This window comes from Pelodiscus sinensis, chromosome 1 (assembly GCF_052426305.1).
Source record: "Pelodiscus sinensis isolate ZL-2025 chromosome 1, ASM5242630v1, whole genome shotgun sequence".
NCBI classification, from domain to species: domain Eukaryota; kingdom Metazoa; phylum Chordata; order Testudines; family Trionychidae; genus Pelodiscus; species Pelodiscus sinensis.
In genome coordinates this window covers 103,081,995-103,101,399 of record NC_143052.1, presented here as the reverse complement: position 1 = coordinate 103,101,399, position 19,405 = coordinate 103,081,995, and the positions used below count along the sequence as shown (strand labels likewise).

Here is a 19,405-nt window from a genome sequence, read left to right as displayed (position 1 = left end):
CTGGACATGTTAGCAGCTTGCAGAGTTGCAAAGGAGAAACTGCAGCTTGAGCAAGCATGGCATGTTAAGTTGCCCAACAGAGAGGCCCATGAAAAGTGACTCATGGAGGTAAATTGCTGACCAGAGCAAATCAGTGTGTGTCTCAAGATGGTTGTACCAATAGCCATGACCTATCTTGTCTTACACAAGCTGACGTAATAACACTGGATAATTCCAGCCTCACTTTGAAGAATCCAAATGTGATGTCTCATTCCCTGCTTAGATGACGAGAGAGGATAATTCCCATTTTGATTGGACATTTCAAAACTTTGAAAAAGTATGGATCATCATGGGTATGTCTACACTACCCCCCTAGTTCGAACTAGGGGGGTAATGTATGCATACCGAACTTGCTAATGAAGCCCGGGATTTGAATTTCCCAGGCTTCATTAGCATAAAGCCGGCGCCGCCATTTTTAAAAGCCGGCTAGTGCGAACCCCGTGCCGCGTGGCTACCCGCGGCACGGACTAGATAGTTCGGATTAGGAAGCCTAATCCGAACTATCTGTACACCCAATTCTTTCAGTCTTCTCTCATAGCTCACATTTTCCTGACCTTTAATCACTTTTGTTGCTCTTCTTTGGACCTTCTCCAATTTCTCCACATCTTTCTTGAAATGCAGTGCCCAGAACTAATCAGCACAGAGTAGAGCAGAAGAATGACTTCTCATGTCTTGCTTACAACGCTCCTGTTAATGAATTCCAGAATCATGTTTGCTTTTTTTGCAACTGCATCACACTGTTGACTCATGTTTAACTTGTGGTCCTCTATGCCCCCTAAACCCTTTTCAACAGTACTCCTTTCTAGACAGTCATTTCCCATTCTGTACGTGTGAAACTAATTGTTCCTTCTTAAACGGAGTACTTTCCATTTGTCCTTATTAAACTTTATCCTATCTACCTCAGACCATTTCTCTAGTTTGTCAGGACCACTTGGAATTTTGACCCTATCCTCGAAAGCACTTGCAACCCCTTCCAGTTTGGTATCATCTGCGAACTTAATAATCGTACTCTCTATGCCATCATCTAAATTATTGACGAAGCTATTGGACAGAACCAGTCCCAAAATAGACCCCTAAAGAAACCCACTGGTTATGCCCTTCCATTCCAACTTTCCTGACTGGATAGACTCGATGTCATTCATGGCAATGGTGTCCATTCTGTCTGATCAGGAAAGGTGGCAAACCTACTGAGTGTGGTTAGGTGCAGTACAGCTGAAGCCATGTTGGTTACCTGAAGAAGAGCTCTTTGTGGCTCAAAAACTTGTCTCTCTCACCAATGGAAGTTGGTCCAATAAAAGAGATTACCTCACCACCTTGCTTCTCTGACTGAGTTAAGTGCAGACACATGGAAATAACAACTCTAATTGGGAGAACTCTCTATACAGTTCAGTGGGGTTTCAACTCCAAACCCATTGCTGCGGGGGCACTATCAACACCACCCCATTGGAGAACACTGGGAGGCAGAAGGAGAAGAGTGCAACGGGGCTGTCTGGCCTACCCAAACTGATGATATGCCCTGATTACTGGGAAAGTATTGAGGGGACTCCCACTGATGATCTCTAACATTAGATGCCCCTTGCTGTTCCTGAGAGGAAGAAGGACTCTGATCAATACCTGGGAGAGCAAAAAGCTTCGAATGACTATCCTTGCCTTTCTTGGAAGGCACCTACAACTTTCCTACCATTGTCCCCAGAAAGAAGAGAAGGGGCTTGTTGCTATTTCTGACTGTTTGTCCAAAATGGCATAGTGGAAGAACCCTCATCCAGCAGTCATCTTTTGTGTGAGGTATGAGGCTACCCCATGGACCTGTGTTGTGGTATGCACAGAGCTCTGGATTGCCTTAATCTGGCCCTGATATTTCTTTATGGCCAATGAGGAAACAAATACTTTAAAATTGCATTGATCAAGGTGACAGAAGACCCGAAGAAGAGCTCTGCATGAGCTTGAAAGTTTGTCTCTTTCACCAAGAGAAAAAAGCTTCAGGGAGTAACCAAGTTAGTCTGTAACGAGAAAAAATTAAAAAAACCACAAATAGTCTAGTAACACCTTAAAGACTAACAAGATATGTAGATGGTATCATGGGCTTTCGTGGGCACAACCCACTTCTTCAGATGAATAGAGTATTTAAGAGCATTAAAGAATATTAAAGACATTCATACTACTCCATTCATACTACTCCATTCAGACATTCATAATACTCCATTCATCTGAAGAAGTGGGTTATGCCCACGAAAGCTCATGATACCATCTTCATGTCTTATTAGTCTTTAAGGTGTTGCTAGACTATTCATGGTTTTTTATTTTTTTTCCAGTTACAGACTAACTTGGTTAGTCTTTAAGGTGCTGCTAGACTATTTGTTGCTTTTTAATTTTTTTCACCAAGATGTTGGTCCAATGAATATTATGTTACATACCTTGTCTCTCTAGACCAATCCAAACATTTAATAATAAAAAGAAGACAAATACTTGACAAGAGAATAGTAACCTTTGTGCTTTCAGTAAAAAGAGCCATTTTATTGCAATTTTTAGTGTACAATCTAAATTATCTGAACTGCATGCCACTGCAATTGCACCAATCTGCAGATCTAAATATAATATATTTTTTTTAAAATAGCAATTGCTTCTAATATCAACTTGTAAAGCAGTGCATGTTCTATTTTATTGTATTGTCAAATATTTGCCTGTCATATTGTCATGCTTTTGAGGTAAAGATTTTTGTATGAATTTCAGTAAAGTATACTTTAAAAATGTATATATTTGAGGGCATAGTAACAGACCTGCTGTTTCCTACCTCTTCTATACCATGTACATTAAATGTGCATTGCAAAAGAAACTGGCAGGGTTTTTTTACAGAGGAAAAAATGAACTGTATTCATTCATTTTTTTTCAGTACTCGACTATTGCAATTTCACCTGAAAGGGCTTTATATCCCACTCTATTGCATCTGCATACTCAAATAGCTAGTTACCTTACAATGACTATTGAGTTCCCTCTCAATTTTTTTTGTCTTGTTCTGGGTATCACAACAATTCCACCTTAAATGGGAAGGGAAGCAGGAGGCAGGAGAGAAAGAAGAATGTGAGTGAAAGCTGGCATATATTAATATTTATGACTAAACTTGAAGACCCTGCCCTTCTGCTGATTGTTCTAGGCAAGGGAGAGAGATGCAGCACTGGAGAAATGAAGGCATACACGGGCTGGCTGGCATCATTCTTATTAACGTTAATAAGATGGAAGAGTTAAGAGTAGCCTGTCCCTTGTGGTGTTATTCCCAGGCAGAGTGTGAGATGTACCTCTTAACTGTCCCTCTTTTTAAAACAAAATTTTCTTCTGTCCAGAAACAACTTGCTGAAATCATGAGTTTACTGTAAATTCTTGGATCGTGAGATCGTGAAAATGAGCGTGCTGACTAAGCATTGTTCTGTGTGGTAAAAAAATTAGTCTTACATCATTAAAAGCTTTTTACACTAATGCTCTTCTTATGCCCATTCACCTGATTAATTGATGTGGAGGCAGTGTCTTTTGTGGATGGAGAGGGAGTAGGGAGGAGAGAGATAATTAGGTTAGCAGCTTACTGTATTACAGTAGTTTTTTTCCTTCCACTTTGAGTTAATTGATTTATAATTAACTTCAAGTAGTTGGCACATCTGTAAAGGCTAGTCTGGAAACACCCCAAATGCTTGTTCCAGAGTATAAAATGTTTGTGGTTTGGCCTAGATTGAGCCGTAGGGTAAAAGTCATAAAGACATGAGCCATAAGACTTTTTAATTGGCATGACAAGGTCTACAAAATGCAAAGTATTGAAAGAGAGAGAATCCCTGTGGCTAGATGTTGGAGTTAGGTGGGAATCTCCTAAACTTTTGGGGGTTTGATCCCCTGTATCTATTCGGGAACAGTTCTCTGTTTGGCAGGTTCCTATACAGCACAATGCTGAAGCAAGGTGTCCACATGGCTGGATAACCTTGATGTTGAGGGCTTTGTCTTATATAGTCACCTATTATGCACCATCCTGTCCTGATTTTTCACACTTGCTCTTTGGTCACCCAAATACCCCAAACCCTGCATCTTACTTATTCTAGCCAAAGTCTAGGGAATGGGAGAGACAGAAAGTGTCCCTAGGAAAGGTGGAGGAAACAGCTGGTTGAAAACAGGAGGGGATTGGGTTACCACCTTGTCCATAATTGACCAGTATGTCTGGTTTATGTATGGATTTGTCAACTGCCAGAAAAATAATCTGCTGTTTTTTAAGGTGCATCTAAAGATGTACAATATTATCACAACACAGTGGGACATCTAATGTTAAAAAATTCTGTCCAGTTAAACATGCTGCAGTGATCCCACTTCCACAGTTTAAGCAATAACACATCAAAACAACGGAATCTTCCTGCATAAGAAGTGCATCCTGCCTGTGAGAGAGAATCTGAGTCTGGGGAGAGCGAGGAGAGGGGCGATGTTATTATTCTTATCTAGATGTGCTCTCTCTAGATACTATAAGTGACAGTTGAAGGGGCACAGTTGTCTTATGGTTGGGTTGGCCTTGTCTCGTGGGGAGGCGAGGGATGCCACGTTTTTTAGCTTTTCAGAGGTAGCAAGCCTAGAAGGAGCAAGGAGGAAGTAAGGGGCAGGATACCCCCCCCCAACACACTCTTCCCTCCTCTCCCACCCAGCCAAGTATATTGCCCGGAGAGGGAGGTCACTTCGGGAAGGAGTGTGGTCATGGGGAAGCCAGGCCAGGATTCAGTCACAGACCAGCCAGCAGGTCTCCAAGGGGCGGGACACCCACCAGAAGGGTGAGGGGCGGGGCTTTGGGAGGAGAGGGGGCGGGGCTTGGGACGCTTGCGGGGCTGGAAGGCGGGTGTCCGTACGCAGCGGGAGCGGTACTGGGACTGATGGGGGTGGAGTTGTACACGGGTGGGCGGAGTCTCTTGTGTGCGGCGGGGCGGGGGGAAGGGGATGAGCCAGTGGGAGGAGCGGGGCGGAACCGACGTACAATAAGGGGGCGGGGCTACGGGGGGAGCCCCTCTCTCGCAGGAGGGGGCGGGGCCCGGGTAGCCGTTGGCCGTGTCGCGCGGGTGCAGTCTCCCAGGATTAACAAACACGGCGGCTGGCGGAGGGGGGCAGGGTCCGATCGTTGGCGACGCGGCCCGGTGGCGGTTGGGCGCGCGCGCGCGCGCGAAGCCGGGGCTGCCGGGTGCGGAGCGGCCGGTGGAGGAGTCGTATTCCCCCCCCACCCCTCCCGGCGGAAGGCGCCGGGCGGCGCAAGGACAATGGAGGCGACGGTGTCGGTGGCGGCGGGGGCCTGGCCGGCGGATCGGGCGGGGGCCGCGGCGCTGAGCGGGGAGAACGAGGCCGAGAGCCGGCAGGGCCCGGCGGAGCGCGGCGGGGAGGCGGCCCAGCTCAACCTGTTGGACACCTGCGGCGTGTGCGGGCAGCACATCCAGAGCCGGCGGCCCAAGCTGCTGCCCTGCCTGCACTCCTTCTGCCAGCGCTGCCTGCCGCAGCCCGACCGCTACCTCATGCTGCCCCCCGCCGCGCCCTCCCCCTGCCCCACCACCCCCAAGGAGCTGCAGCCGCCGGCGTCGCCCTCCTCGCCCGTCCCCTCGCCGACCTCACCCCTGCACTGCACACCGGGTAAGTCCCCCCTCCCTCAGCGCACGTCCCGGGCTGGCTCAGGGCGCTGCTGTGTCGCGACAGCACGGGAGAGCGAGGAGCCCGTCGGGACTGAGACCCGAGAGCTCTGGCGCTGACAGGGACCGCGGCGGCCCCCTTTGGAGATGGGAAGGTGCTGGCCGGGCCCCCCACCATTGGCGGTCCAGGGGGAGGCCCCTGGGTCTTTGGCCGCTCCCGCCGCGGCTGTGGTGTTGCTGTCGTGTGGGGATGAATTGGTCACCGTGAGCTCCTGGGTCGTGTCGCGATGCGGCGGGTAGGTGAGAGGGGAGTAATCCTGAAAGGGAGCCCGGCCCCTCTGTTGTGTGTGCTGGGCAGCCAACTTCCAGGAGCAAATGCGGGCGGGGGGAAACGGCCACTCTTCTGTCGGGGACATCACAATGGCAACTTCCTGCTGTTTGTACGGCCTGGTTGTTAGAAACGAGAGGAGGGAAACACCTCTGGTATCCTCTACAATCACCTTCCGTCCTCCTCACGCTGCTGGGCTGTTCTCTGCATGGTGCTCTCTGGTACTTGGCTTTATCGATTTAGCTCTAGTTCTTGGAAAGAGCAACTGCTGTTCCTTCTGGAGCCACACACACATAATCTGTAACAAGTGGCACGTACTAAACAGAAGGCAAGAAAGCTGACCAGTGCCGTGAAATGTACTTAACGTGGATGTGTAAGTGGTATTGCTGCTTCTCACTGTTCACTTTTGCACGCTGAAGAGATTTGACTTGCTCTGTACTGCAAAGGGAGCTGAGATGAGCTTCTGGTAGGGAGAAGAGAGAAGTATGGCATCGTAAATGATCTGTCGTTTGGTGGTGAGAGAAGTTGTTTCTGTGTTCCGTGGTTAAACTATTTTAATCATTTTGAGGGTAAGCTTTTAAGCAGCCCTTCATGGGATTTTTACACCTTTTATACGTGTGAACTAGTTTGTACCATATCTAGCACACTGAGGCCTTAACTTTTATATGCTCAAGTAATACAAATAAGTGATAACATTTATAAGCTAAACATTTTCCATATGAATCTTCATAGTTAAATTATTATTTTAAACTGATGTACTGACCTAATCTCAGTTGAATAGCATGCCAAGATTAAGTTGTCTACAGCAAAATGTGCTTTTCATTGTAAAGATCTACCTGATCTCTGGTATATCTCTAGGAAATTGCTACATAGTAGCAGAAATCTAGTTCTTTATCCGTAATTTATCCAAAAAATGAGTAAGGCGGATTTAAAATGTCCTTTTTTAGGCAAAGAAATGTAGCCCTGTTAGTCTGGTGTAAGTGAAACAAAAAACAAACCCAAGTTTGGCCCACAGAAAGCTCATCACCTAATAAACCATCTTGTTAGTCTTTAAAGTGCTACATAGTCCTCTTTTTTTAGGCACAAATTCATCCTGAAGAAAAGCTCAAACAAGTATCTTGGGATGGAAATAAGAGAGAGTAACAAAATTAGCTGCTCTGTAACACTGCTCTACAGCCAAAATGCTTCTGAAATAAATGTAGTCAAACTTTACTAATTCTGGGTCACTGAGAACGAAAATGGTGCTTAAAATTGTTGATTGGCTCTAGTTTTCAAGATATGCTATTGGGTCAGTATATATGACCCTTGACTTGCGAATGGCGGAGGATAAGTGAATTATAAAGGGAAGGGATCTCAATTTAAACCAGAAATGAGTAAATACATCTTTGACTGGATCTATGAATAAATCTATGACTGGGTTTGGACAGTACTTGCTTTTTAGGCAAAACCATGAATGATGCAATAGCTGGTATTGCATCATACATGATATGAATTGCATCATGTTATTCCTAGAAGTCATGGATGATGCAATCATAACAAAGCTTACATCACTCTGCTGAACAAATTGCCCTATATCAGCTCTAGAAATCATACAGTGTCGTGCTCTCTTATTTGTCAGTGTTTGATTTTGCAAAGGGACACATTTCTGTTTAGCCAAAGTGAGCAGAGATGCCTTGTACTTGTGTGAACAGTGCAGATAACTTCTGCTATGTTTGTGGTGAAGTGACTTTTGCATCACAAAAGCGCAGTATAACCACTATGGTTAAGAGAGCCTATCACCTTTATTTTGGTTGCAAAATTGGAGATCAGGACAAGAGGTGGGCCCCACACACATGTTGCAAAACTTGTGCAACAAATCTTCGCCAGTGGTTGAACAGGAAAAGGAAATCTATGCCTTTTGCAGTGCCAATGATTTGGAGAGAGCCAACAGATCATACCAGCAATTGTTACTTCTGCATGGTGCCTCCAGTTGGGAAAGGTGTGTCAAAGAAGAAAAAGTGGACTGTGCATTATCTAAACATTCCATCAGCTATACACCCAGTACCCCAAGGAGAAGGACTGCCAGTTCCTGATGCACCAGAATCATTCTCATTTGAGTCAGAAGAGGAAGAGGATGAAACTTCTGTTCCTGAACCATCAGTGTCACAGGACCCACATTTTCTCCCATCCTCCTCCTCTGAACCACACCTCATAACACAAGGAGAACTGAACGACCATGTCCGGGATTTGGAACTACCCAAGAGTAAGGCAGAGCTGTTGGGCTCCAGACTACAGCAGTGGAATCTCCTGGCAGGTGATGTTAGGGTTTCCATGTTCCGTGACCATCAAAAGGATCTTGTCCCATTCTTCTTCATGGAAGGTGATCTTGTAGCCTGCAACAACATCGATGGTGTGATGGCAGCCCTCAACATCGTTCACGATCCAGATGAGTGGAGACTGTTCTTTGATTCTTCGAAGACGAGTCTTAAAGCTGTTTTGCTGCATAATGGCAATGTTTTGCCATCAATTCCAGTTGGTCATGCAGTCCATATGAAGGAAACCTATGACAACATGAAACAACTTTTGAGGTGCATAAACTATGACCAACATCAGTGGCAGCTTTGTGGAGATTTGAAGGTTGTTGCTCTCTTGCTTGGTTTGCAGACTGGATACACAAAGTACTGCTGTTTTCTCTGCGAAAGTGATAGTCATGCAAGAGATTCCCACTACATCAAGATAGATTGGCCACTCCGACAGTCATTGGAGCCAAGTGTTCAGCATCCACCACTTGTTGAATCAACGAAGATTTTGTTACCACCCTTACACATCAAGCTGGGTCTGATGAAGAACTTTGTCAAGGCCATGGACAAAACACAAGCAGCTTTCAAGTACCTCCGTGGAAAATTTCCAAGGTTAAGTGAAGCTAAGATAAAGGAAGGTGTCTTTGTTGGTCCTCAGATTCGTGAACTTCTTTGAGATGATGCATTTGACCATGCACTGCATGGCAAGGAAAAGACGGCACGGAAAGCCTTCCAGTTAGTGGCAATACATTTTCTCGGAAACAACAAGGCAGACAACTACAGGTTGTTGGTGGAAAACCTCCTCAAGGCATACAAAAGCCTTGGTTGCAATATGTCACTAAAGATACATTTTTTGCGCTCTCATCTAGATTTTTTTCCACCGAACTGTGGAGCAGTGAGCGACGAGCACGGCGAGCGATTTCACCAGGACATTGCAACAATGGAGAAACGCTATCAGGGCAAATGGAGCCCATCAATGCTTGCAGACTATTGCTGGACAGACACAAGAGATGCTCCATTTAATGAATACAAGAGACAAGCCAAGAAGCGCCAAGTAGACACTGAATAGGATTAAACTAAGTACATAATAGTTTTTTGCCTTTTTGTTTCATAATAAATTTTATTTATATAACCCTTTTGCTGATTTTTAAAGTGTTACATAAACAAGACAGGTGAAATATTATCATGTAAAGCAACCATAAACACCTAAAAAGACCTAGGTTTACAATTTATGATTAAAACTCTACTATCTACACAATATACATAGACGTAAAATGTAAAAACTTAAATATCTTGGAAATAGTAACCAATCAGTTGTTTTAATTGTCATATTTGAATTCAGCACATCAAAATACATAATAGCACATTTATCTCTGAAGCAGACGACTTCTAAAAAATTGTAGACCAGTGTTATTTTAAACTGATATACTGACCTAATCTCAGTTGAATAGCATGCCAAGATTAAGTTGTCTACAGCAAAATGTGCTTTTCATTGTAAAGATCTAGCTGATCTCTGGAATATCTCTAGGAAATTGCTACATAGTAGCAGAAATCTAGTTCTTTATCCAGTAATTTATCCAAAAAATGAGTAAGACGGATTTAAAATGTCCTTTTTTAGGCACAAATTCATCCCGAAGAAAAGCTCTAACAAGTATCTTGGGATGGAAATAAGAGAGAGTAACAATTAGCTGCTCTGTAATTATATAGATAGATCTTTATTGGAATGCTTATTCTATGAATATGTTGAGTTCAATAGAAGACAGAGTACTGGAAGTGGGGGAAGCAGGAAATCCTCCCTCAGCAAGTGAGGACTGTTAGATGACAGTGTTAAGAACTATTCTCTCTGAATATTTTACCTCCTGATAGTCAACCTGCAAAATCAGAATGAACCACAAGACTGAAGAACAGATACCTTAAAGTTAACATACAGACTATATCCAAATAGCTCATTATCGGGAATTAGGGTTATAATAGTACAGTCAATTAACTGATTAACCAGTAAGCAAAACCTTATAGCTTAATGCTATAAACTTCATGCATTCTCTCTCCCTGCCCCTGCCAAGCTGGCCAGCAGCCCAGCTCAGTCCCAGTTTGCACCAGGTCTGGGACCTATCCCTGCTGTAGCTCTGCATTTAAAGTGTTTTAGGAGTCAGGTAGGCAGGCAGCTCATGCTGGGTCCAGGAGCTCAGACACCCCCATCACCGCAGACAGGGGCTGCTGTATCAAAGTCTGCAGTGTGGGGCGACATGCTGCTGGTCCTTAAGGGGAGCTGATATTTAAACTGACTCACTTTGCGGACCAGCTCCCACCTGGCACCTCACCCTGCTGCCTCTGATACAGAGGCAGCAGCACAGAGTGGCAGGGGGGCTCCACATGAGCAGAGCAAGAAAGGACTGGCTGCTGGCCCTGCCCCAGGGGACACTAGAATAGTTGAGTAACCGATAAGAATTCATGAGGTTAATTGACTGTTCAATTAAGTTATTTAACATCCCCGTCAGGAACTAATCCTTATAGATGTTTTCTGTCACTGACTTGGTTACATATGCCTTAGCTTATTAATTAGATAAACCAGATAACAAAAAGCTCTTTGGGTCAATGTTTTTTGTTTTTGTTTTTTTCTGTAAACACACATGGCATATTAAAGGGAGAGTTTTTATGGGTGTGTGAGATCAAACTGTGAAGTCACTTCTCTGATCTGGTTTTTTATGCATAATCTTTCTATTTGTACTTTACTATATTGATCATTATTCATTAAGGATGTTAAAGGCTAGTCAATATTTCCCCCCCGCCCCTTGCTGCCTTTATAAAATAGAGGCAGCAATGGGCGGGGGAGAAGGGGTACTTCCAAGTGACAGGTGTGCAGCGCTGGCCCTTGGAAACCCCAAGGTGGCATTTCAAAGGGGCAGCTGTGGACTCCCCAGCTGACCCTGGGCTCCACTGCCCCTTTGAAACACATACAGGCAGCGATTCAGAGGCAGCCTCCTCACAGCTGATCTGCGGATTAGCTGAGTGTCAGCTGTGTCTTTAAAATGCTGCCTCTGCGCCTTTCAAAGGGGCAGCTGTTGTGGAGCCTGGGGTCAGCTGGGGAGTCTCCAGCTGACCCCGGGCTACTAGTGACATGCAGCATCGCATGGAGCCTGGAGTCAGCAGGGGACTGTAACTCCCCCACTGACTCTGGGCTCCATGGCTTTGAAATGTACGAGAGCCCACCCTGGGGACTTGTGCATTTCAAAGCAGACATGCAGCGGGACTTCCCACTGGCCTGGGCTGTATGTGGAGTTCAGCATTCCTCCTTTGAAATGTACAAGAACCCCAGCAGGTGCTCTTAAGCACTTCCACATTCCTCCTCTGAAATGTACATCGATTAGTCGACTAGTCAATTAACCACATTTTAACATCCTTATTATTAATCAGTGATTACCTGACATCTTGTATTAAAATTTGAACCAATGAGAGGATAGTGAGCATTTAGGTAGTGAGCATTTAGGTAAGACAGATTTGTGTGTAGAGTTGTTCTAAGATGTGGTTTCTTTCCTCCCCACCCCTCCTGGGTGCTTTGTGTTTGCTGTGAAATAAACACTTTGGTTTAAAGAAAGTGGTTTGCTCACTGTATTTTCTAAAGGCATTAGATTTCAACATGGTCTGAGCCCAATCATATTTATTGTGTAAACATTGTTGATACATGGGGTGTTCTAGTCCAGGACCTGGTGTAGGAGTGGAAGAATTGCAGAGTTCCTCCCAGGAGAGGTGAAGGCATGTAGCCTGACACATGAAGTGCTGTACTCAGACTAAAAAAGGGTCAGGGTTGCAGCCAGTCCTGTAACCATGACTGTGGTACTAGGCCACGTAATCATCTTCTGTTGGTGAATTCTCTTGAGTTGTGAGGTCATGAGCGAGCAAACAGCCCAAGTGAAATGTGAATCCAAACTGACAAATTAAATATAGCAGAAGTAGAAGAGGTCCATACTCAGGAAAAAGATAAGATGTAGGAAAAGAGTGTAAAGATTACTTGAATAAGAGGGAACGTGTGGTGAAGTACATAAAATAATGAATAAAATGGAAAGTGTAGTTTGTACACTTCAGTCTTCATGCTTTTTTAAGATCGTGGAAGTGATGGCTGCAACTTTAGTTTAAAAGTTTTTTATTAAGGTTGCTTTGATTCCCTTCACTGTAAGGCTAACAAAGTTGCCAGCACAGACTAGGTATATATGCTGTGAGGCAGTCTATCAGAACTACCAGGCAGCAGGGAATACTGGCACTGTGTATGTCAAAGCATCACCTTGGAACCCCCATATTCACTCCTATCATATGATATATTTCCTATAATATATAATTGATATATTTCATACAAAGTGTGCTATGTAAGATCTTATGATCTGCTGAAACCCATTGTCCTGTCAACCAAACCACTCTTAAAAGGGTGTTCAGTGGCCATTAATCAGCAAGGGAGCTGCAATTAAGGATTTCTAATTCAGAGACAGTTGCACAAGCATCATACGATGGGAACTGCTTAGCTCTAATTCAGTTGCAGGATACCATAGAATCATAGAGCTGGAATAGGAGGTCATCAAGTCCAGCCCCCACTAAATCAACCCAGCCAGGGCTTTGTCAAGCTGAGACTTAAAAACCTCTAGGGATGGAGATTCCACTACCTCCCTAGGTAACCCATTCCAGTGCTTCACCACCCTCCTAGTGAAATAGTTTTTCCTAATATCAAACCTAGGCCTCTCCCACTGTAACTTGAGACCATTGCTCCTTGTTCTGCCATCCGTCACTACTGTGAACAGACTTTCTCCATCCTCTTTGGAACCTCCCTTCAATAACTGGGGGATTGTTCAACCCCAGCAGTTCCCAGCCTTTTCCAGATGGGGACCCATTTTGACAATTCAGGAAGACTTTGTGACCCAAGGCAATTAAAAAACAGAGGGGAGGCAGGGGGACAGTGCTGTAACTAGCTAATTTTTCACCTGAGGCAAGAATATAAAATTGTGTCCCCTCCTGTTTATATATTCATAGTAGTTATTTTCAGTTTTTCTATGAAATACAGTAATAATAAAATAACACTACATTTATTTTGAGTTGTGGTGGGGGAAAGACACTCATCCCCAAACTGCTCCCCCCTCAGCTTAAACCCCACACTCAGAAGCTGGAGGGGCTGGGGAGCTGGAGGGCCTGAGAGTCACACTCAGCGCCTGAGAGTCTTACAGGTGTTACAAAAATATTAGAAACATAATACACATTATTCAAAAAAACAAGTGAAATTTAGTATTTTACCAAACAGTTTCACCTGAACTTAAATTAATGGGCTGGTTGAGCTTGCATTTGCTTTGCTAACTGTTGTGTCCTTGGAATTGTGGTGAGTGTGCATTGAAGATCATCTTCCACTTTTAATTTATTTCGATATTTGTTTTTAATTGTAAGCAAATTTGAGAGGAAAGTTGTTGAAAATGGAAGTAAAATTCTCAAAACAACTTCTGACTAAAGTGGGTAGTCTACTCTGCGTCTGATCCAGAACTGATTATTTGGCATGGTTAAGAACTCTGCTTTTATATCATTGCTGTTGATCATATTGATAAATTATTCCTGGGTGCCTTCAGGTACATCGCAAACATCCACACTGAAAGGATTTGTTGCAAGAACAAACAACTTTCCATCTGTATCTGGAAAATATTGGAGAGTAGCTCATTGTTTAAATGTCTCAAATTCTCCTGTATCAATAATTGCAAATCGTTATTAATATTAATGTCATTTGTGCTTTCTTCGAGAAAGGTTGCGAGGGTTGGAAATATATATACACACACACACACACACACACACACACACACACACACACACACATCAATTTTCGAAATCCATAATTGGAGTTTCATTCTGAAGGATTTTATTTTTTCCAATAATCCGATAATTGTAGAATTTGGTCCTTGAAGTGACACATTTAAACCATTAAGTAGGCCAAAAATGTCTGCTAGGTATACTATTTTATACAGACATTCAAACTCAGTTTTGTTCTGTGACATAAGCAATGTTTTAAGTTCATTTCATAACTCAAACACTTGATATAGAATTTTGCCTTTTGATAGCCACCTTACTTCAGTGTGAAACAATAATACTCCATGTAAAGAACCTAGTTCCGAACAAAGGTTTTTAAATATGTGAGTTCTGAGTGCGCTGGACTTAATGACAGTATTAAAGCTGTAAATTTTATTAAATACCTGGTTCAAAGAAATAAGGTAAAGTTTTAGTTGCTAGTATTTGCCGATGGATGAAACAGTGAGTTCCAATTACTTTTGGAGAAAAGTTTTTTAACTAGGGTTTGGAATCCAGGCTTGCAACCAAGCATAGCAGTAACCCCAACTGTGCAAATGCCGCACAAGTTTTTCCATTCAATGGAATGTTCTTCAAAGAAAATATTCAAGATATTGAACACATCTTGTACAGTGGTCATAGTTTCCAACAGTTTGCAGAACAAAAATTATTTTTACATATTCATTTTTAATATACCGAACATACACCATCAGTTGTGCAAGATTACACGCGTCCGTTGTCTTATCGAGCTGAATACTGAATAATCCTTTGGGAGAATTTTTAATTTATTTGATTACTTCAGATTTGATGTCATTAGATGTCAGTAATCCTACGCTTAATTGTATTATTGGACATGGACAAAGGTTGCAGCTTTTTCAAAGCATCTGCACCTACCAAAAGGCGGACTATCTCCTTGTTACAGGGAACTATTAGATCCTCGGCTATGGTATGTGCTTTCTTAGCTTTCAATGCTACAATGTATTAGGCTTCTATGGCAGCTAACTTTTGTTGCTGATAAGGCCCACCAACATCAAGTCGGCATTTCTTGACATCAAGTCGGCATTTCTTGAAAGCTTCTGCTTTTTGTTTAAAAAAAATCCACATCTCTGCTCTTAAATTGAGGGTGTTTAGTATTTAAATGATGTTGCAATTTATTTGATTTCAGAGATTCATTGGAAAGAACTTCCATGCATATGACGCATTGCGGCCTTTTCACTTCTGCTGTAATTATCCAAATAAATCCATACCTGATGTATTTGTCAACATACTTTCTTTTTGCTGAAGACATTTTTTCAAACCAAGGGCAAAATGAAATTTACAATCCCCTGCCGTATTAATAACAAAAACACATGCACACAGTAAGATTGCGCCAAGCAAACACCAGATTGCTGCTTTACTAACGAAAGCACTTACACGCATTATGATTATGCGATGCGATGTGATAAGTCTGAGACGACGTATATTACTGGCTGTTATTTACACCAGGGCTACTCAACTTTGGAAGCTCTGGGGGCCACAATGATACCCGTAGCACATGACGAGGGCTGCAACTTAGTGCGGCCGCAGATATGCAAATATATGCAGATCACAAAATTTACTAAAATAGTCCCTCTCCTACCCCAGAGCCAGGTACCCTCCAGCTCCTCCCCACACCACAACCTAATCCCCTTCCCCTCCACTAGAAACAGGTATTCCCCAGTCCCCTGATCCAACCCAGTGCCCCTCCCCCAGAACCAGGCGCCCTCCCGCTGCAACCCAATTCCCCGGGCCCGCCACCTTCCCCTCCCCCCAGCATAGTCCCAGCCTTTCCCCCCAGGCTCCCGAACACAATCCCAGCCCTTACCCTCAGGCTCCAAACACAGTCCCAATGCCTACCCTGGCATCCCCCAGCACAGTCCCAGTGTTTATCTCCGGACCTGCAGAGCACAGTCCCGGCCCCTTCCCCAGGCTCCTCAATAAAGCCTGAGCTGCCTCCCTGCCCAGGCCTGGCATACAGAGCTCACCGGCGCGGAGGCAGTCCAAGGGCAGCTGCAGACAAGTTGAGTACCACTTCAGGTGAATGGCTCCTTAAGACTAAGCCATCTGCGGAGGTGCCCAGTCGGGTACCTTTTCAAATGTGTGAATGGCTCCTTAACAGCTCCCTGGGGAGACACTTGGTGACCCTTTTGAAATGTACTGGCAACCCATATTTGGGTCGCAATCCATAGGTTGGGAAACCCTGCTCAACCCTGTGAGTTGGCAAAGCCCACCAGGACATGTCTGCACTAGTATTTTTCAGGCACGTGGATTAAGGCTAATAAAATAAGGGACAAGTGTCATTGTGGCTTGTCCTTTCTGCTCCTCCACCTATGCTGGAAGCAACAAGAATGCTGGAAAGATGGACTTCAGCTGAGGAGATTGGCCCCAAACTATAGAGAGAAGCCTGTTTAAGAACTAACATCTGATGGGGTGAGAGAACTGCTTCATCTAAATTCTGCCCAGTGTAATAAGGTTTAAGACTTAGACTGTGCGCGTATCTTTAATTTTCATTGGTAACTATCTCTCACCTTTACCACTTATTCTCACTTAAAATCTATTTTTCTGTAGTTAATACATGTTTTATATTTTGTCTAAAACTAGTATTCTTGGGAAATCTCAGCTCAGTTTACAAAGGCTTGTGCATGCTCTCTCCACATTGAGTGTGGGATGGAGCTGGTCATAAACTTATATTGGTTAGGCTTTGGACCAGGGCAAGATGGTACAGCTCTTGGGTGCAAAGCTAGAAATCTGTGGGAAATTTGCTGGTGTGATTTGAGAGTGGCTTTAGGAGCACTCTTGCAATTCAGCTGCGTATAGAGCTACTATGTTAAATGATAACAATGTCTGGGAGGGGGTTGTTGCTTGTTACTAGGAAAACATTATGGGGGGGGGGGCCCATGATGGAGAGTTAAGGGGGCACTGTAATATCCCAGTTCCAGGTTGTACTCCAGAGGTTGTGTAGGATGAGGTAGCAACATGCACGCTGTAGTGGCTTCTTTCCTAAGGAGCCTATATGCCTTGTTTTGGGGTGTCTCAAGGATTTATTGGACTCAGGCCCAAGCTAAATGAACCAATCAGAGAACTTAGAGGTAATTATCTCATAACACTCACCAGCTCAGGGATGACTCATCATGTCCACTTTACAACAAAGTTGAATCCTTGTTTTATTTATGGGGAATACAATGTCTCTCCTTTCAATACTTACAAGCATTATACTTCAAGTCCATTGTGACATCAGAGAACTATTGACCAAACTGAACCAGAGTCCCATAATGCTTTAAACTTACACCATGGATGAAATTGAGAACTACTGCTTATGAAACTAGTTAAACAGTTTCATTTCTACTCCAGCTCATCATCTGATGAAGTGGATTTTGCCCACAAAAGCTCATGATACTATATACTTTTGTTAGTTTCTAAGGTGCCAGAGGAATACTTGTTGCTTATGAAACTAGTGCTGTTTAATGCTGATGCTCCATTGGTGGTTCTACCATAAAGAATGGAATTTTTCTAATGTTGGGTATAGAGATGTTGTTTAATCGAAATTTAACTAATTGAGAAGTCAATGCAATTTCCATAGACTACTTGATTAATCGATAAGGGAGTTGCTCGCTATCCTGCTGTGCCTCTCCCATTGAAATGTACAGGAGCTGTGGCGGACTTTTGTACATTTCAAAGAGAGCTGCAGCAGTAGGGATGCCTCTGCTGCTCCTGCCCCCCCATGGAGATGATACTGAGGGGAACTCCCCTCAGCACTGGCTCCTGCTCTCTCTCTCCCCCCTCCCCATCCCTTGCTGCCTCTCTCTGATAGAGGCAGCGGGTGAGGGAGAGGGGAAAGCAACTACTCGACTATCTGATAAACTTATACTTATTGGGTAGTCAACTAGTTGCTTACATCTCCAGCTAGACCATCTCTAGTTGTGTATTACTTCATGCTTTGGGCCAAGGTACTACAGTTTACTAATTGAGATTTTTTGTTTGAACCAAAAGCATTGCAGTTCATTTGCTATAAAAGCAATTAATGACAGCTACACAGAAAAATAAATTGATCGATTACCTTCTTATGGTGCATATGTGGGTCATAATTAATTTCCCTTTGCATGCTAACTTATACTCTAGAATAATATAGATGATCATCCAGTCAACATTTAGTACTGTCTTACATAGCCAATACAATACCAGGTGCCAGCTTCAGTTTACATGCATTTTTCTGTCTATGCTATTTTTGTTACGCTTATTTTGCTATTGCCACTAATCATGTGACTGACCAGGCCGTTTGTCTCTTAGCAGTAGAAACAACTTGGCAGTACATTTTATGTGTTCATTGTACTGATAACTTCCTCTAATCTATGTAATGTCCTTCAGTTCAGTACATATGTAAACAAAACATCACCTTTGTCCTGTACCACAGCTAAAAACATTATTAAGCAAGTGCACATAAGGACATTTTGGCAACCAAAGACTATGGATGTCAACGTGTAGTCGACTACGATTATCCAATAAGCCTAGGTTTATCAGTTAATCTTATTGACTATATGCACTCCCCACCCCCTTGCTGCCTCTGTTTCAGGGGGTGGCGGGCTTCTTTGGTAGTGGGACCGAGAGCACACTGGCTGTTGGCCCTTCCCACAGAGATTATCAATTAGTCATGTAACCATGAAGTTTTGTTGTGGTTACACAATTATTCAATTAATTGATATCTAACATCTCTACCAAAGTCTGGGAAACTCGGCAATTACTTTAGATTAATTGTTACTTTAGCCCTGTGGTCACAAACATGTCGATCACGATCGACTGGTCGATCGCAAGGCCGTGACCAGTTGATTGGCAGGCGTCCTGTCTGTCCCGCCCCCATTTCTCTCCCACCCCCGAGAAGCCCCACTACTTACCCCAGGGATGGACAGAAGTCCCGCAGCTTAGCGCCACTTCCAGCGATTCCAGAAGTGCGCTAGCTGCTCTGTTGGGTGTACTGCAGGAGGGAGCATCAGCTCCCTCCACCGCACAGGAGGGGTGAGTCAGACCTGGGGGAGGCGCGCCGGGGGGTCGGCCCCAGGGCAGGCACGCATGGGGTTTCCCTGTGCGGGGGAGTCTGCCTCCGCTCAGGCGCGCATGCAGGGCTTCCCTGCACGGGTTGGCGCCGGGGCAAGCGCGTGCGGGGCTTCCCTGCGCCGGGGGAGGAGGCTTGCAATCTACCAAGTATGGAATGATGGTCAATTATTTGTTGAGTCTGTTTGGTACAGATGCGTCTGTGTCTTGTAGACTTTGGTAACACAAAGACCTTTTTACCTAGCTTCAAACAAGTGGAGTTT

At 44.1% G+C, this 19,405-nt stretch overlaps 1 protein-coding gene across 4 annotated transcripts in view; it reads left to right on the top strand.

Moving 5' to 3' along the window:
• The first annotated feature begins 5,063 nt into the window (after nucleotides 1-5,063).
• TRIM24 (tripartite motif containing 24) overlaps nucleotides 5,064-19,405 on the top strand; it is a 120,462-nt gene continuing 106,120 nt past the window's right edge. For 3 of the 4 annotated variants that reach the window (XM_075939513.2, XM_075939521.2, XM_075939505.2), the window contains exon 1: nucleotides 5,064-5,670. In XM_075939513.2, the coding sequence (XP_075795628.1) occupies nucleotides 5,307-5,670 (364 nt within the window). In that variant the 5' untranslated portion in view covers nucleotides 5,064-5,306. Of the gene's footprint in view, nucleotides 5,671-5,990; nucleotides 6,368-19,405 lie in introns of those variants that run through there. The other variant, XM_025178950.3, reaches the window with a different exon arrangement.